The sequence below is a fragment of the Haemaphysalis longicornis genome, unplaced genomic scaffold, assembly GCF_048455015.1.
Source record: "Haemaphysalis longicornis isolate Haplotype H1 unplaced genomic scaffold, Haemaphysalis longicornis Haplotype H1 scaffold_9, whole genome shotgun sequence".
NCBI classification, from domain to species: Eukaryota; Metazoa; Arthropoda; class Arachnida; order Ixodida; family Ixodidae; genus Haemaphysalis; species Haemaphysalis longicornis.
The window spans coordinates 136,045,788-136,065,103 of NW_027526460.1; the positions used below are offsets into that span (position 1 = coordinate 136,045,788).

At 43.8% G+C, this 19,316-nt stretch overlaps 1 protein-coding gene across 1 annotated transcript in view; it reads left to right on the forward strand.

Annotated features, from left to right (window-relative positions):
• Positions 1–19,316, forward strand: part of LOC144153453 (protein transport protein Sec16B-like) — a 59,598-nt gene that overhangs the window by 30,379 nt on the left and 9,903 nt on the right. Inside the window, exons 10-15 of the mRNA XM_077685096.1 lie at positions 12–230; positions 8,873–9,052; positions 14,673–14,790; positions 16,388–16,502; positions 17,985–18,090; positions 19,263–19,316. Of these exons, the coding sequence (XP_077541222.1) occupies positions 12–230; positions 8,873–9,052; positions 14,673–14,790; positions 16,388–16,502; positions 17,985–18,090; positions 19,263–19,316 (792 nt within the window). The remainder of the gene's footprint in view (positions 1–11; positions 231–8,872; positions 9,053–14,672; positions 14,791–16,387; positions 16,503–17,984; positions 18,091–19,262) is intronic.

Sequence of the window (19,316 nt, forward strand, 5' to 3'; positions counted from 1 at the left end):
TTCTCTTGCAGTTTGTGTCAGGCTCCAACGTTTCAAAGCTGCTGCTTCATGATTATGACTTTCTGGAGCCACCTTCAGTGGGTTGTTCTAGAGACGAAGAGTATGAAGTAACCTCACTCGGAGGCGAGCCAGACAGCATTGTGGCGTTTGATTACACTCAACTTGGTTGCAAGGACTCGAGTCACGCGCTTGACAAGTTCCGACAGTTCCTGCTCCTAGGTCACAAGAAGGTGAGTAAAAAGACTCGGGTTAAAAAGTTGCGAAAAACACATATTTGCAAAGTGCAAGGATAAGAATACCTCTATTATTGTGGCTTGCTCTGTACATCGGCCGATTTATTTGGCATAAGGCTTGTGAGGCAGCCGGATTGTTGAAGCTCATTCAAAGCGCTGGAACATTGTGGAAGGGTAACTTTTAGGCCCAGTATTTAAGCACACGATATGCTGCATTTTAGCTGCAAAGCTATAACTCACGATCTACCGTCGCTACAGATCAAAGTACTTTTTTTCACAAGGCAGCACAATTTTCTGACTGATTCTGTTAGTATTACAGGAGGCAAAATTGTGCGTTGATTGCATGGAAACAGCTTTGGTAATAGTTCCTGATCAGAGGAAGTGTAAGGGACCTTGGGATATGTTTTTCGAATGGCGAAATTTCTCGCATTATAACTGGGGGGGGGGGCGCAGGGCATTGCTTATGACAAAGGGTAACTTACAGAAATTCAATTGTTTTCGTTCTTAGATTTTCCAAGCATGCTCATTTTTTTCGCGCCATGTGGCGCTATGCAGGCTTTTTGATATTTAGAGTATCTGGAACTCTGTTAGTTGGTACCACTCCTGTCGTCCAGGTTTGTTAGTAGGAATGGGTCTCTTTGCGAACGGGAAATGACTGCATTTCCGGTTGCAATGATAAATAGAATACAGATGGTTCTCGCTTTCGAAAGCTACCGTTTATAATAGGGAAAGCCGTTTTGCTGCATTCTAGCAGCGATGCAGCTCCTGATGTGTTTGCAACAAAAAGAAAACAAATTTTGTTTTAAGAAAGTTGGAAAAAATTTGGGCTGAAAAGACATTGAACAAAGTGCCTTTTTCAAGCATATAGATCACGCACGTTCACGACCCCAGGCCTCTATTCTTTTACCGGCTTGGTATAGAAGGAATTATACCAGAGTCCCATTTATATCAGCCACACTCAAATGCCAAATCGGTAAACCTGCCTGTGGGTGGTGCACAGTAATTAAAATTATTCAAGGTTGAGCGATTAGCAAAGTATAATAACCCACTTAGGGTACTGGTACTGTATTTTAACACGAAAGTGTTTAATTCCGGGATACACGAAGATCTCACTGACGTCATATCCGTCACGGAAACGACGCCAGTACAACGAAGCAAGCGGCCTGTAAAGGGTGCACCTCTGCACAAAGGATATTCATGCGGGGAAGCAGCCTTTGGTATAAAGCGTACGTTATGCTTAGGGTTGTTCGTTTTCGGGCTTTATATTTTAACTCGAAAGTGTTTTATGCCGGGATACACTGAGGTTTAACTGACGTCATATCCATCGCGGAAATGTCGCCAGTACACCTTTGCCGAGGTGACCCGCCAGCAGGACGTCACTCACCAAGCACACCCACAAGACAGGGGCCGACACGCAAACCATGCGCAGCTGCAGATTTCGCTGGACATAGCACTTTCTTGTCTTAAGGATTTTTATGACAGGGGAATCAACCACAGATTTTTATTACACCCCGTGATATAAGCAATATTCCAGTAAAGTGCTCTACCATCATCCGTCCCTCTGAGATTGTAATGCCAGAAAGCCATTCGAAGCATCCTGAGACGGTGCAGGGTAAATAGAATAAGCATATCCTCTCTTCGTCATCAAGCGTTGCTAGGAGACAAATTCTACGCAGAGATAGTGAAATACATTTATATTGTGCGGTGAAGAACACGATATCAGAACATGATAAATCGATCCTGCGGCTATTTTTAACAAATGTTTGGAATGCATTTTCAGGTAAAGCGCATTCTCCAAGCAGTCTCCACCCGCAAGAATTATAAAATCCGTCCCGTATCACAGCAGCTGCGCTAGATGAAAAATTTGCGCAATTGTTCCCTCTCAATTCGATGGAACACGATATCAGAACATGATAAATCGATCCTGCGGCTATTTTTAACAAATGTTTGGAATGCATTTTCAGGTAAAGCGCATTCTCCAAGCAGTCTCCACCCGCAAGAATTATAAAATCCGTCCCGTATCACAGCAGCTGCGCTAGATGAAAAATTTGCGCAATTGTTCCCTCTCAATTCGATGGGACCACGCCATCAATGCTGCGTGCATCTCTGTACCGCTGAAGGGCGTGGGGGCTCGTGGTGTTCCCTCTGACGGCCTTCGATATATCATAGGCCGGGCAGTGTTCCGTTTCCTCGGAAGCGTGTGCTCGCATTGGTGGCAAAAAGCAGGCATTGGTGGCTGCTCGCAAGCGCGCGCTGAGGCTGGTAGGGCGTTTTTGGCGCAATACATGATTCTTGTCGAGTGCTCTGGTTTAAAGTTTTGTGTTCGTCACTTCATCTTCACGCGCACTCGAAGCAGAAACCCATGCTAAAAAAATCGCGCCAGTCCACCCCGTGAATGTGGTTGGAAAGCAAAGCTATAAACGGCACCCATAACGATTACCCATGCGACGTCACTTAAATTCACTCACATCGCTGTACAAATAGCAAAACCAGAGAGAAGTCAAATGCACTTAACCACACGATTTATTACTTCAAAGAAATATTCTTGTTAAGGTTAAATCAATGCATGAAGCATGAACGGTGTTTGGTTAAGTTGTATTTGTGTAGCGCCAGAGTGGAAACTTTTTTTATAAAATTGAAGTAAGCTACAACCCGGTGTTAGACGATCTGTCTTCTCCGTGTCTGCGCCGCTGACGGAGGCGACGATATTTGTGGCAGAAAGCAGGAGGAGGAAGAAGAAATACTTCTGTTATTTCTGAGTGGCCCAGAGTGGCCCAGAGTGCAGCCCTGGGGAGTGATTCCTCCTTCTGTGAGGCCCATATGCAGTCCGCGCAGCCTGTGTTCTGTACACCCGCTCAAGCTGGGTAGGTAGACAGGGCCTGGACAGCAGCATCTCCCATTGCTCTTGTAGGGTAGTTGATGGAAAGAGAGGAGGGCGGTCAGGGCTAAAGTCGCACACCCCGATTACGGGGCGGAGTGCTCCTACTTCTGAGCAAAATTTACATTCAGCGTCGTAGCGATTCGGGTACATTAAGTGAAGACGCGTAGGCTGTGGGAAGGAGCCCGGATTGTACGAGCCGTAGGGTAGTTTGTTGTTCTCTCGAAATGTCAGGGTAAGGCGAAGGGACGGTCTGTCTCAGAAGGTGATAATCCTGGGTTATCTCCCTGAACCTGACACGCCGGTGACTCACTGTCCTCGTGCAGCTCCATAGAACGGGATGTAAAAGCGCAGGCTTGTTGGATGGGCGTATTTGTTTCCCTCCAATGAAGCGTGAGGGGGTGTCCAGATGAGCTGAATGGAACCGTTTCGGGAGTATTTTTTTAGCACGCGCAGTGTAGGTCAGGACACCCAACCCTACTGGTAATTCTAGTAGGCTTGCTGGGAATCGTTGACTACCCTCCGAACCCCTGGTTGAGCGAGAGCCAAGGTGATGGCTGCCTCTTCTGCTGCCGTCATTTCTTGGGTCCTAAGCAAGGTACACGCGAGGACGTTGGTTCTGGAGGAAGCCACAATGATGGCGTATTGCTGCCATCGATGTTTCAAGGCATCTGTGTAGATAACTGCATGATCCCCACCGAGGGTGTTGTTTAGCGCCTGAACCCGTGCTTTTCGGTGACCCTCGTCATTTGAAGGGTTCATATTTCTAAGCAAAGGGAGCATCTTTAGTTTTAGTCGCCAAGAGTCTGGGAGTACATCAAGCTGAGTGACATTCTGGGCTGCCCAGCCAATCTGGTGAAGCATGCGGTTACCCATCGCAGTTCTGAGTCGGACCTTCTGGTTAGAAAGATGGCCTTCTATCAGCTCTTCCACCGTTTTGTGGAGCCCCGTGCTAAGCAGCCTCTGTGTGGACGCACTAATGATAAGACCAATGGCCTGCTCCAACGCCTTTCTAATCATTATATAAAGCATCTCTATGTCTTCCTTGTCGAGAAGAAGATAGGGGTTTGTCGTAACTCTCGAGAGGACAAAAGCTTCAATTAATCGAAAGGTACCGGATTCTTTTAGGCCTCGCTTCTTGGTGGCAACTCGCCTGATCATGTGTATGATTAGATCAATGCTGTTTTTGAGGCGCTGCAAGGAGACGTCACTCTTGGTGTTGGCCTGGAAATGTAGGCCCAGGATCTTGATGCTGGTGTTTGGAGTGAAGGCCTGGCCATCAAGGAGTATTTGAATGTATTCCTTGGTTTGGCGTGAGGGTGGACGACAAGGAGCTGTGATTGTTTATGTGAACACTGCAGGCCACAGGCTTTATTGCACATTGGCAGACTAGAAGTGAGATGCCATGCATTGGTGTGAGCTTCCTTTATTTTTGTAACTCTTAGCACATGAGCAAGGTGCGCACAGGGCCTCTAGACGGGCGTGAGTGGTCGCGTGACGCTTTCACGTGGCATTCAGCGAGAACAATGGGGGTAAACCCGTACCTGTGCTTTGTGAGTACACCACCGGTCTTCCCAGTCTTCGCGTGGGCTCGTAGCTAAATCGGTAAGACAACGGGCTCTCACTTTGTTAGACTAATAGTTGCAGGTTCGATTCCCGGCGGTGCCAGTAAATTCTTTTATTTGTTCGCTGGAGTTTTCTGGTGACACCAACGGTCGCGAAAGAACCCTTGGGGGGTAGAGGTAAAAAGCTTTGCTTTAAAATGTACTCACAGCTTCAGGCAAACAAGACATTGCTGCGCAGCGCTGATGACAGCGGATTGTCACCGGAAATACGAACAATAAGCAGTGAAGTTCACTAGCAACAGTCGATACGACAGCCACCGCTGTAACAGAGATTTGCGACGTCACCGCTTCGCGGGCAAGTGCATTGTTTGACTAAGGTATTCCTAGCAGTGCAATATAAACGCGTCGCGCAGGTTTATTTGCACTGCTTCACTCGTGCTTCCGAGTCTCGAAGGAAAGTGTTTCTGGGTTTCCATGTTGCTGCAGTTTCGAATTCATTGAGCACGGTACAAATAATTGTTTATCCTAAGCCACCGTTTGACGTGGACCATTTGGGTAAAGTAAAAAAAGGTTTTTACTGGTGACTTAGGGCACCTGGTTTACTTGCTTAACACATTTTTCTAAAGTTACTCAGTTTAATTGCAGATGAATTCGCATTGTTAATTTGGCTTAACAATATACCCCAAAGGCTCCATAGTGTCACGAAGCCAAGGATGACGCAGTTGTTTTGGAAAAGAAACAAGTTTATTGGAGCGAGCTTGTGCTCTCCTAACAACTCAAAAGAATTCATAGTCGGCGAAGCAGCGGTCAACAAAGTGACGTGCGTCCGTGAGCGTAGCAGAATCGAATAGCCCGGCGTCTGCTGTGCAGGCTTTTTATCTTTCGACGCGCGTGGTTCTCAAACCGTCGATTCGCATCGAGAACATTGTAGATCCAAGAAGATTATTCCGGGCTGTTCACTTTAGATCGGAATGCTCTCCCTATCAGAACAGATAACACTTCCCTTTGCACAGAGATAACACAGACCGGCGCAGCCGGGCCGTAAAAGCAAAACACAAATAAACAAACCCAATGCATGGTTCGCTGCATTAGCTCTTGTGCTGAACGGGGATCTAGTAAAGCCGGCTGCAACAATAATAAAAGACACGCCATATAGCGGAGCCAGCTGCTGAATTTTGAGCTTTGCAAGTCTATATGGGGTGTATGCCATTTGTTCTTGTTCCCAAAAGCCAATTTACTTGCGTGGTGAGAGGGGTCATGTGGTGCTCTAAACACTGACCCTAAGATATCTTTATATTAAAGCTGCGCTACTTTTTTGTCGGTGTTGAGGTGATACCCAAACAACACTGTAAAGAAGGCTGGCGTTAAAGCAAATAGAGCAACTCCCAGGTGGTCTGGAGTGTCCGCATATAACATTTTATTCGTAGAATCAAAATGGTCCCTCTGGAATAACCTGTTTTCCTTATTCACAAATCAGGCTTTTGACACTGGTGTATATAAATTCAATTGCCGCTTGTTTGGTATTTTCCCAATTGCGACTCAAAAAAAAGGTAATCTCGCCATCTTGCAACTTATTCGAAAAGAATACTATTTATAGCCTGTTCTGTCATTTTAATATCGGAGCTGTTCTCGGTTGACGCTTTCACGGGATAAATGTGGTAACACGTCGCAGTGACGTAAAGACAGCCTAGCGCAGATGATGATGATGATGACGATCGGTATTGGTTTTCCTTTTGTAGCAGGGTGATGACATGTCATCTTACCAAAAAGGACCTATATAACTATGTTTTATACTCTTGGTCCAATACTAGCGCTGCTTAGGGCCGGCGCAAAAAGCTTATCAGGCGCGAAATGCTTTTTTTTCTGTTACAGGTGTTAACTATCCTAGGCAATATTCCCCTCTCTGGTTTTCGTCCACCAGCATTCTAATCTTCTTTTTATCGCTTTGACAGCCTTGAAGTTAACTTCCTCTGTGGTACCCTTAAATCCTAGGGCTTCTGGAAGCCGAATGTTTCCCTCATGTAGATTTGGATGCATACCCTCACTTTCTAACATTATGTGCTGCGTAGTTTCTGCTTCTTTTCCGCAGACGACGCATACCCCATCGTTTTGTGAATACTTCCCCACAACGCTCTTAGTTCACAAGCAACCTGGACTAGCCTCAACGAGCAAAGCACTGCCCAGGGAATTATCGTAGAAATTTTCCTTTCTGATGTTCAATTTTTCAGCCCTGTAAATCTCTAATGGCGTTTTAGATTTCATTTTTTCTCTTCATTTATTCGTTTCAAACTGCCTTGCCTCTTTCTTGGTTACCTCGGCTGTATTAGATTCTACACTGTTCTTTCTGTATTTCATCGTTAGCCTTCTAGTCTTCCTTAACCATTGCGTGTCCACGCTTTTCAAGTATTGGTGCCTAAAAACCTTAGCTGCCCACCTTCGTTGATCCATTGCTCTCAACCTCATCTCAAAAGATATTTTACTCTAGGCTTCTCGAACTTCAAACGACGCCCAGCCCATGTCTCCCTGCACTGCTTCGATGGTTGTTTTCCCATGCGCGCCAAAGGCCAAACGGCCTACCGTTCTATGGTTCACTTCAAGGCCTAATAAAGCGTCTGATATTAAGCAGAGTACATCATTCGCAAATGTAAGAGCCGGAACCATTACTCCTTTCCACATTCCTCCCACTACTTCATATTTGTTATACCCCCACAGAGCTGTATGCTGCATTATAGCTGCATTTCGCTTTTCTTTACCCTTAACTTGCTCCTCGTGAGTTCTTAAGTAGTTATCTCCTTCGTTAGCGAGCAGGCGACCAAGCGACACCTCTCGTGGCAATGTTCCAACTTAAAAGTAAGAAAGGTTCCAGTAGATGGCGTGGCCAGTGGAACACGGCATTAATGAATTGACGACAACGGGAATCGGCCTGCTGTCTTATAGTTCTCCTTGCGAATCTGGAACGCCAGCTATCTTTGCTGTGAACATCAGCGTTCGCCACGTTAAGTCAGTGACGCTGGGCTATTCCCTGGAGCAGGGGCTAACGCTGTGCAGAAAAACCACTGTACAAAATGGGAAGGCCCGTGATGATGGTAATGATAATAATGGTGCTGCTGATGATGATGACTATGATTATGATGATGATGATGAAGACGACGACGACAACAAAGGAACGCATCCCGAGGTCCAAATAGAGCATCAGTGCCTCGCATTATGAAGCCGGCATATAACAGACTGCGCCCTTCCGACACTTTTTTTATTGTGCGCCATTCAGACAAGGTCGAAGCACACTAACATGAATGCTTCCCTTTCAACGGCGACAAAAAAAGGCAGGGGTGTGCTCAGATTTTTTGGGCGGCACTCGTTTGCTCTCGTCTGAGCGAGGACTGTGTCTTGTACTTTGATGACTGTAGCTTGCACTTTGATCGCAGATGCTTGGATTTTCACAGTCACGCTTTGTGTATTTTGATCGTTGACCCTTTGACTTTGATTGCAGCGGCTTTGACTTTGCCAGGTCGCTATTTGAGTTTCGCACGCAGTTTCAACCATCGTCGTGTTCAGACGGAGGGGATTTGATTTTATTGTATGTGTTACGGAGGGGATTGATTTTCGTGTATGTGCTACCTTGTAGACGTGTATGAAACCTCCTTTCATTTATATAAAACCTGCAGCTGCCACTCAGCGCTGCCTGGAATCTCGCCTTTCTTCGTCTTGTTTCTTGGGCTCTTATTTAGTTTAGGTAAGATACGATAGTTCAAGTTGAGAAAACAAAGTGCAGTGGATCTGGCATTTTGGGAGACAAAATTACAACCCAGGGACCGCGAATGTAACAGAGTTCCTATCGAGAGACGGAATAGAAGAACTCGAAAAGGCTTGCGTGATGGAGTAAGCTTTTAAAAAGCTTTTAAAAAACTCGGAGGGAAAAAATGGACTCAAGCAGCGCAAGACAAGAGCGGGTGCAGGATGATGGGAGATGCATTCGCCTTGGTGTGGACCTAAATACACTGATCATGGTGATGATGATTACGATTGTAATGGTGATGCGAGGAATCTGAAATGAGTGACTTCGGCATAGAAACCAAAAGGTTAGCGGGAGACGTCGCCTCTTAAACCGTTTCGCGAACAGTAATTGTTACCGAAGTTCCTTTTTTGCGATGGCGCTTGACAATTGATCACTGCCTAACCATCCTTCTCACGAACAGGACGCCCTGAAGTGGGCGGTCAAGCGTGGCTTGTGGGGCCATGCCCTGTTTCTGGCGGCCAAGATGGATCCCCAGACGCACGCCAGCATCATGGCTGCTTTCACCAATGCCCTTGCGATGAACGACCCCTTGAAGACTTTGCACCAGCACCTGGCGGGCCGCCAGCCCGTTTCTATCACGGTGAGTAATAAGTTATTCCGTGTTCCATTCAACGTTTCCGGTAAAATTTAACTGATTGTGGAGAAAAGAAATTACCACCGAATGTTGGGGCTGGGCTACGCTGTCAGTTTTTTAGCACGTACTGTAGTGCCCTACACCGAAGAATAAGGTAAAGTTAAAATGCAAGCCATATGTCTTGGTTGAACGCATTAGTTCAGTGTCCGGATGCGGCTATATTTGTGCCTAAAGTTGTGGGTAAGTGAGGAATTCGTGCCAAAAGTGAGTAAATAACATATGTGCCACTCTAAGTTAGGCATTGAGCGTTAGTTGTGTAACATGAAACCCATAATTTTTCAAGCGGTATATAGGAGATTATATCCCGCATGAAATAGCAAGATGTGTTTTTGGAAATTACAAAAAAAAAGAGACTGAGAGCACTGCACGTATTCCTGACTGCGAAGGGATAGATTTCAAGATGAATTGCAGGCTCTAAAGTTCAGCGAACCCATATTTTCAAAGGAAATTAACCAGTATACTTTGTTGGTTGATGAAACAAGAAAATGTATTTTAGTATTTTTATTATACAACACACGTACGGCCGAGGTGACAACCAATAAATAGAATTTCTAGTTGGAAAGTCTAGATAAATATCTTATTGAGCCGCACAAACGTCTTCTTGAGAACCTTCAGAACTCCTTTTGAAGTCTATTGTCCCTGCTAGTCTTGCACAAGGTGCAGTGTCCTTCACACATTTTATGCACTCTCAGAGCTCTATATAGAATTTATATTGCACACTTACGGGCGTTCGAACCCCTCACAATCGATTACTCCGGACAACTGCTTGTCTGTAAGCTGCAAAAAATGGGCGCAGAAAAGTTAATAGAATAAATTGCTCCTATTTATCTTAACGGCCTGTGAAGCCCATCGTTACATTTACTTTTTTTCTAAGTCCGACATCGTGTACAGTGGAGTGTGGATATTTCCTCCAATATGATGATGAATCTTTATTCTCTGTGGGTGTTCTAGTGGCTCTATTGCACTAACTTGCGGTAGGGGTAAAAACAGCTTCGGCGCGCTTTCATAGTCCGAGCCACAACGTCATATTCCTTCGCCCGCCACTCGGTGATGATGACAAGTAATACTTTGGTAATGGTGTTAACAAGAGCTGAGCTCCGATCAGTGCATGCATTTGATAGCGGGGGCTGACATTGCAGTGACCGACGGCGGCGTTCCTAGTATGCTGCAGTAGATGCTTGCGGCAATATAACTATACCTTGAAGTTGAAGTTTGTTTCCATAAACGTACACCGTTATGGCGGAAAATAGCGTAAAAAGTTGCACTCAGCAACTTGACGGAGCCGTACAGCCTTCATGGTCAGAAACAACAAAAACAACAGCGTCGGGGAAAACAAATAAAAAACGCGATAGATATACACCGCTTGTAATACACGCGATACATATACACGCGATACATATAAAAATACAATATATTCAAGACTACAAGAGATAACGCATCAATAAGTGGATATAAGGACATGAAGGAAATAGTGATAAAAAAAGAAATGTGCGCAACAAACCGCACCAAAACAGCATAGAACTATTCCCAAACATCATAGTCTTTCCGAATAAACAAGTTATACAGCATAGATTTTGTACACGAGTTAATATCAAAACCAATAAATGCAAGCCCATTCAACAACTTCGGAAGGGTATACCCAATCATCTGCAAAGTGTAGGTTGTAGGTGGGCGAGGCACGTGCCAACGTTCAGACAGTCTAGTCAGGTAGGGCGTTTGAAGAATTTGGAGATTAGCTATCAACGTAATTTTCTTGGAATTGTTTTTGCGTTCTAGAGTATATGTGTAGGCTAAGCGGTACTTAAGCAGGTCCTGAATCTTAAGTATACAAAGTTTACTAACCAAAGGGGCAGTAGGAGCATCATAACGTGCATTACATAGAATCCGAATAATTTTTTTCTGTAGCAAAAATAACCTATTATTTATATTAGTTGGAGAAGTTGTGCTCCACACGAGACAACAATAGTTAAAATTACTTAAAAATAGTGAATTGTACAACAGTAACTTGACTTTATACGGAAGATCACGCACAGAATATACCATCCCAACTATGCGCGAAAGTTGCCCTGGTAGAAAATTAATGTGTGTATTCGAAGACATGTCTCGGTCGAAAAAAACACCTAGCGTTTTTGCAGACATCACCAGTTCACTTTTGGAGTTGTTTAACATGATATCAGCCGGTAAAAGGATATTTCTGTTTTTGGATTGAAAAAGCATCGCTTTCGTTTTATTTACGTTAATTCTTGAGCCGTTGTCCGCTGACCACCTGTGTATTTTCCAAGCACTTCATTAGCGGTTTGTACCAACCACATGACATCACAAGATGAAACAAGGAGAGTGACATCGTCAGCGTAAATTATGTATTTTGTAAAAGTGCCAATGTTCACGATGTCATTAATGTATATGTTGAAGAGAAGGGGCCCTAAAATACTGCCTTGTTGTACGCCTAAATGCAGTTCTCTGATTTTAGAGCGGAGATTATTCACCTGAACAAATTGGCTCCTGTGGCCTAAGTATGACGTTATAAGTTCTAGAGCTACGCCGCGGATACCATAGTAACGCATTTTTTCGAGCAGTATATGATTTATACTATCGAATGCTTTGCTGTAGTCAATATATATGTCGTTTTTTAATGTTTTTCTGGATGAATTCTTTTTGCTCAGGTAACGCTAAATGTGTCGACATTCGTTTTCTGAAAGCATACTGACAATTCGATAACATTGAGTTCTTTTCAAGGAAGTTGGGTAGGCGAATGAAGATAATTTTTTTCCAAAGCTTTAGAAAAGATAGGAAGTATTGAAATTGGCCTGTAGTTAGATACCGATGCTCTATTTCCTTTTTTGAACAATGCAAGAACCTTCGCCACTTGCATTTGTTGAGGAAAGGTTGCTGATGACAGGCATAGATTATAAACATAAACTAATACTGGAGCAATAACATTGACAAACTTGGCTGGTTTAATTTGCAGGCCATCGGCATCACAGGTAGTACTATTGTTAATCTCCTGGAAAATACGAATTACCTCTGATTCACTGGTAAGATAAAGAAAGATAGTGTCGACAGAGTCGGTCGTGATAAAACGGCAATCATTGAGATCGCAGTTACTGCTGCATATGCTGGTGAAATGCTCGTTAAAAGTATCAGGGTCTAATTGTTCGGCAATTTGAAGTCCATCTTTACGGATTTGCACAGTATATGGTACTTCAGTTTTGCGATTCAAAATTGAGTTAAGTTCATTCCAAACTTTCTTCGTATCGTTCATGCAGGCGTCAAACGAGACATTATAATAATTTGTTCTGGCTTTACGTAGATCTTTTCTAAATTGGTTACAAAAAGACTTAAATACTTTAAAATCAGCCAGCTCACATGAATTCAGAAATTTTCTATACAATTTATATTTGGTTTGGATTTTACCAAGTAATTCCCTCGTGATCCACGGCTTTTGTATATTACGCGGATGAGCCTGAGTGGTAAGCAAAGGGAAGTTAGCGTCATATGCTGTTTTAAACATCCGCGGGAATGATTCGTAGGCTGTGTTACTATCTATAGTGCAGTAAACTTCGCTCCAGTCGAGTTTACATAACTTATTACGAAAATTCTCACGTCGGTTTTCCGTGATACATTTACCTGTCCTGGTACGTGTGTTTACCTTATCGATTTTCCGATTTAAACTAAAAAATATAGGCATGTGGTCACTTATACTGCAGGAGAAAACGCCAATTTTAATATAGGCAGGGTTTAAGTTCGTAAGAAATAAATCAATGCACGTCGATGTAAAACTCGTTATCCGCGTTGGAGTCGAAATAACATTTGAAAAGCCGTGCGTGCTTATTAAGAGATTAAAATTCCTTGTGACAGAAGTGGTTGCGAACATGTCGATGTTAAAGTCACCTTCAAAAATGGCCTTGTATTGATTATTTAATATAAAACGAAATAGGTTTTTCAAGGAAGCAAGAGCAAGATACCAGGCTGCCATTTGGTGGCCGGTAGAAAACGGAATATACTGTTCGGGTACAAAGTACAGTTAATACTTCGAAATAATCAGTTATGCAGCAAAATTGATCAATGCGGTCAGCCGAAATATTCTTCTGAAGAAGCATTGATATTCCCCCACCTCGACAACCGGCACGTGATGCAGTGAAACATTGATAGTTTGGTGGACACCAAGGCACTGAGTTAATATCGTACCATGTCTGCGACAACATGATTAAATGGAAGTCACGGCCAAAACTACTGAAGAACGCATCAATGTCGTCACCGTTATTTCTAATGGACTGAAAGTTTAAATGACACATATTAGTTGATCTGGCATGGTCGGGTCCTATGAAGCGGGTAAATTCAGCCTGGGAGATCAGATCATAAGATGCCATGTTTCCTACAAATGCTGAAAATTCGGAAAATTACAAGCTTTAACTAAACATTGCAGAGCCTTAAGTTTTGGGGCAGAAGGGAAACATTCAATATTAGCCATCTCTGTGTTATTACACACTGTTCTCAAAAAGATGAAAACCTGGACACGCAAGAGAAATTTGTTTTTGGTTGAATGAACATCAAATCAAAGTTTAGTACGTTAGGGTGCCTTAACGCATCAGAAATCATCTGTGGATTGGTGTGCTTGTTGAGCCGCTTGTGCAGCATGAAGCGTTGCGCAGCATAAAACGCTGTACTTCCCTTGAAGGGAAGTACAGCGTAATCCCATTCAACCATACCCCCATAAGCCGTAGTTTATTTGTATACGTAGTTAAGCCGAATCCCCGACTCGAACCCGCCGCGGTGGCTCAGTGGCTAAGGCGTTGCGCTGCTGAGCCCGAGGTCGCGCGTTCGATTCCCGGCCGCGGCGGCCGCTTTTCTGATGGAGGCGAAAAGCAAAAACGCCCGTGTATACGAGATTTCGGCGCACGTTAAAGTTCCCCAGGTGATCAAAATTAATGCGGAGCCCTCCACTACGGCGCGCCTCATCGCCTGCGTTGCGCCGGCGCGTTACAATCAATCAATCCCCGACTCGGGGATCAATCAATCCCCGACCCTTTAACCTAATGTATTCGTATAAACCGTAGTGCCGGTTAGTACGTACTTTCTTCCCGTCTCCGTCAGGTACGGTTTAACGAGGTTTCACTGTACGCCACATCGATGCGGTAGGCCCAGCTGCTGAAGTGGTCGGCCAGGCGTCTACATTATTTCTGATAGCGTGCATGTTAGCTCTTCCCCGCCACCTAAATTGAAAACTCCACAAAGTCGATCAATCGGTGTATAATCATAATATATTCGGCACGGTGCGTCGAGCTCTGCAATGGTAAACTTTTACGGACGTCTTAATTCACTCTATAAGAAAGCCTGCGTAAAGCTGCTGACCCGTTCTTTAGGAGAACCCTTTGCTTTCCACAATAAATATAAAAAGTTCTAAGGTATCTCTTGAATCAAAATAATTGCGGACGCCCTACCAGGCACTTGTCGTGTTTTTTTTTTGTTTTTTTTTTTTTGCTATTTCAGACGCCTTTGAGGAGTGCACTTTCTTGTTGCCTGAATACACATGGCATGCTTTATCAGTTGGATGCTTTCTGTGCAGTTCGTAGCGGACGGGAAGTGGGGCGACTGGAGACCTCATTTAGCCATGATCCTGTCTAACCCGTCCTCCCAACCAGACGTGGACGCACGGAGCATAATGGCCCTGGGTGACGTGCTCGGTAAGTTACTGAAAACCGGGAAATCCGTTATTTCTTTGTTCCTCCACTTGAATATTTTATTGTGGTTATATTTATTACTAGTTTTGTGGTATTGTAATTTTGCATTTATTAATAGTTTTGTGGCAACAGAATTTAAACACTCATAACGTAACAAAGCAGGTGGCTTTGTTGTTGTAGTAAAACAAACATGAATCGTCATCAGTTCGACTCGTCATAAACATCACAACGGAAATTACATTCTACAAACCTGTCTTTTTATAGCCCCGCTGGCCCTGATGCATTCGTACTTTTTGTTCTCAGTATATACGTTTACAACATTTCGGTACTTCACCGTGTATGTGTTACGACAGCACTGCATCGTGGTGATCGTATTGTTACAGTTAGCAGCCTAGTTAATATACTGTAGGCGCAGCCAAGCCTAAAGAAGTTTATGGCTGTGACCAAGCTTCAGTTAGAAATGTTAACAGCTGACTTTCTGTATAGGGTTTATTGACAACTGTTCATAGATACAAAAGTTGTCCGTTTAGGTTGCAATCCACTTTGTCTCTCCTGAAAGGGCTAACTACATGCTGGTAAAGCAGAGCACCATGCATCCTAAAAGTTGCCTTCAGTAGCGTAAATTCATTGCTTTTTTGTTGCAGTTTTTGGTGAAGACTTGCTTACTTGCTTACGTAATGAGTGTACATAACTTGGGCTCTCTCTCTCTACTAAACTGTGTAGGATGAGTTTTTGTAACCAGTTGGACTTCACAACTAGATGCACACAGATTCATCCGCAAAACTTTTCGAGATAGAGGGCTCAGTGATTCGCAGTCGCCTAAAACATTTTGGTGCACCTTTGTATCGAATTCACCCTGAGGTTCCTGCACACACCCAGTGACTGTCCGTTAAGTTTAAGCATTGCTATGGCTGGATTCACAAATGTGCTTTTGGTTTACTGTACCTAAGAAACTTACCTGTTACTTTAAATACCCTAAACTGATAGCCCGGAGGCAAGCTTAATGTGGAAATAATCCTCACAGCCGCAGTAATTCAGTTTGTTGGTACATTGTCGGTTTGTCAGTACACATATCAATACGTGCGAATGGTCACGTAAAACGCAATATGAGCGCCTTATAACCTATTTAGAGCATAGGTTCAGGACATTTTAGTACCGTAATATAAGATCAAATTACAAAGCTGAGACAGGGGATTTACTACGTCTTTGAGTATCAAAGTCGTGGCTACGTCGACGTTACGGGTAATTTGGCTGTGTTATAAATCACCGCAAAGGGAAGTATCTGGTGGGTTTAAGCAACACAGGTAACAAATCTAGACAGTCCGATTGGTACCGGTGACGCTGTACTAGAAAGCATTCCAAAAATGTAAAACACGTGCACAATCACGGCCTATCATGATGACCGAAAAGACTAGAGTACTGACAACAAATATGTGCATTAGCATCAAGTACCGTACTATCGGAAATCCCCCATTATACATTTTTTTTTTGGCAAGGTTGTGTGGTACAAAATGCTGTAATACCTTCTCAACTGCGGTTTACATGCCGAAAAGATTTAAAGCTTTTTTGCCTGGATTGTAATACACGCGAATTGACGCAGCCAACCGTGGCTACCTACCAGCGGCCCACTTCTGCTACCTGATGTCCCAAGTTGAGTTCGGCTCCTATGCTTGCAAAGCAAGCAAGCTTGTACTCCTTGGGTCAGGACACCAAATGTACGTACCCCAGTGGAGATCTTGCTATCAATATTGAATAAACTCTAACCATAATACAAGTCTTTTCAGCGTTATTCTTGAAACGAGGGACTCCCAACAAGTATATTTGCTCGTCTATTGATTAAAATTTCTGCAATAAAAATACAGTGCAGCATCAAAAGTATTCAGGGATGGGAAAGCTTATACAGCGACCGTTGCAATAGTTCGGAAGAAGGGGTTTTTCGAGCGTGTGTCTATTATCGTGCATTATAGTCGTGTCTCTTGCCATTATTACTGCGCACGTTGTAGTGAGAATGTACAAAAAAAAAATACTCTTCCCTCCGCAACCGTAACAGAGGTGCCCAGGAAGCTTGTCCAACCCTGTGAAACCATAAACCAATTCCTTGTGGAATCGTTGTCAAACCAAATGTTCAAGCATGTACCAACCGCCAACCAATCCTCAACCAATCTCAACCGAACCCTTTTTTTGCGGGTTGGGAGGCGCGGACGAGTGCGTTTGCATGTGTTTGCCGTGTTCGCTCATGCGCTTATTCGCGTGGCGCCATCTGCAGCCTTCGCCTCGAAGCACCCGGCGGCGGCCTGACGGCGGATGTTGGAAATTTGCAATTATGTTTTTTTTTATTTAGGCCCATTTCGCACGAGGTACCTTATCTGTTCCGTCAATGGTCTCCGTCTCCGTTCATAAGGGACGCTGCGAGCTGGTTTTTGTTTATCCTCATTTTGGATATGTCCATTTTTCATTTGATCAAAACAGTATAACGCCATGTCCTTCTAGTGGCGGGTGGGGACGGAGGGGAGGTGAGGCGGGAGTTTTGGCCAACGACGCCAACAAAAACCCCAACAAAACACGCTTCGATTGAAAAATATCCTTTTTTTGCTGGTTCCTGAGAGATGAAGGTGCTGCAGCTCAAATATTGACCAGTCAGGGCGAGTACTCACTAACCCTACAGTTACTCACTAACCCACAGTTACAGCAAAGTTGTAAATGTGGGTAGCATTTCTAGGTTTTTGTGACCACATCAAAGCGTAGTACCTGGAAGAAAGCTTAATCTAAACATCGCCATTTCTCTCACTAAAAGAAAACTGGTGAAAACTTCGGTGGTTCACTAGTTCCAGTGTCACTGTCACTTGGTGGACATATACCATGGAGAATGGGCCGAAATTGGTAATTCCAGTACATCGCAAATATATCCCCTAATTTACGCAGCCAATTGCCTATTGACACACACGGAGGCACGGTGCAAACCCAAGCTAGGTATTTGTGTTTGAAAAAGACTTTTTCTGTGTAGCAAACGAAATATTAGGCCGGAAGAGTTATCGTAACCTTCAAGTTGCATAAGAACAGTAATCGCTATTTTTGCTATCCCGTTGGGATATTCTCCGTGTAAGATTTTCTATTGTTTTGTATGCTTTCCAAGAAAAGACAGTAAAACGATATTGCTTCCAGCCTGAAAAGCATTTGCACATTGAATACCGTTTCAGGCTGCCATTTAAAGCTTTTGCTTCAAGCGAAGCCATACAATGCACCGAAATTTACGAGTACTGCCAGTCCTTGGCCTGCGCTGACTACGTGCTGCCTCACCTGCAGGCAAGTTTTCTTCTGACGCCGTGTTGATTGCACTTCAACAGGAGAGCGCGCGGCGAACATTCGGTGAAAGATTTGATAACACACTCAAGCGCAACTACTGATAAATTATAGCCACTGCTCCCTATATTAAAAACTATTGTTACGCTGCCTGAAAGTCAAAGGTGACAGGCTCAAGTCTGTAATCTAGCTTAGATATTTAATCGCCGTTAATTTAAAAATCTACAGCTTTTCTTGAAAACCCTCGTTTCAATCACTCACATGAGCCCTGCAAGTTCGCTTCTTTGCAGCATTATTGCGCAAACGTAGAGACGAACCGATTTCGACAACTACGTGATCATTCGCAAGTAGCAGCACAGCTACCGCAAACACATAGTTACTTCAACCACCAGTGGAGAACAGTGGAAATATAGTTAGTCTGACCCCTACTATACCAAATTAAGCCCGCAAATCAAGTTTCTCCTCATCTTCTATCACCGCTGTGGTCGAAGGTAGTGAGGGCCGAGGAGGCGTAAACAACTCAGAGACGGGCAGGAGGGTGGTCTTCCTGCACGTCTTATTGCTGAAGCAAAAACTATGTTAAGAATCTCTACCACATTTCTTACTTTATAATTATTACCGGGCTAAAATAAATTTCAATGATGTACTACTAATTTGAAAGACAAATATTGGTAATAGTTTCTGCCCAGTTCATTTCTAACGAATCTCGGTAAAGTTTGCGAGCTTGTTCGTGGCGACATAGTCATCGGACTTTCCAGTGAGCACAGCTCTGTATTGTGCAGAAACATGCCATGCCGCCAAGGAGCAGTAATATAATTACCCTAGTTATCGTGATTGACTTGTTTTGAGAACTTTGGCAGTAGTGATGGCTCTGTTTGAATGTTTTTTTACATTTTTGATTTGTGAAGTACAAAAGTCGTAAAAGAGGTTTTTCTACTAAATTTCTGGCATTTCAGGATTTATCTCAATTTTCTTCGGAAGCGCGGGATGCCTCAAGCGCACTAGCATGGGTGCTGTCAGTGCAATTTTCGAATCTGGTAAAGGGGCAGGAGCCGAACTTGGGCGGAAAGTTCTAACTTTTTTTATTGTTTTTTGGCAGTTTGTTGACATCGTTTAAGACAGAACCTTTTCTACCAGTTAAAACGCTGTTTTGCTTTTTATATCGGTGGTTGCAGGTGTACAAGTTCCTGCATGCAATTCGCCTTGTAGACTATGGACTCGTCCAGAAG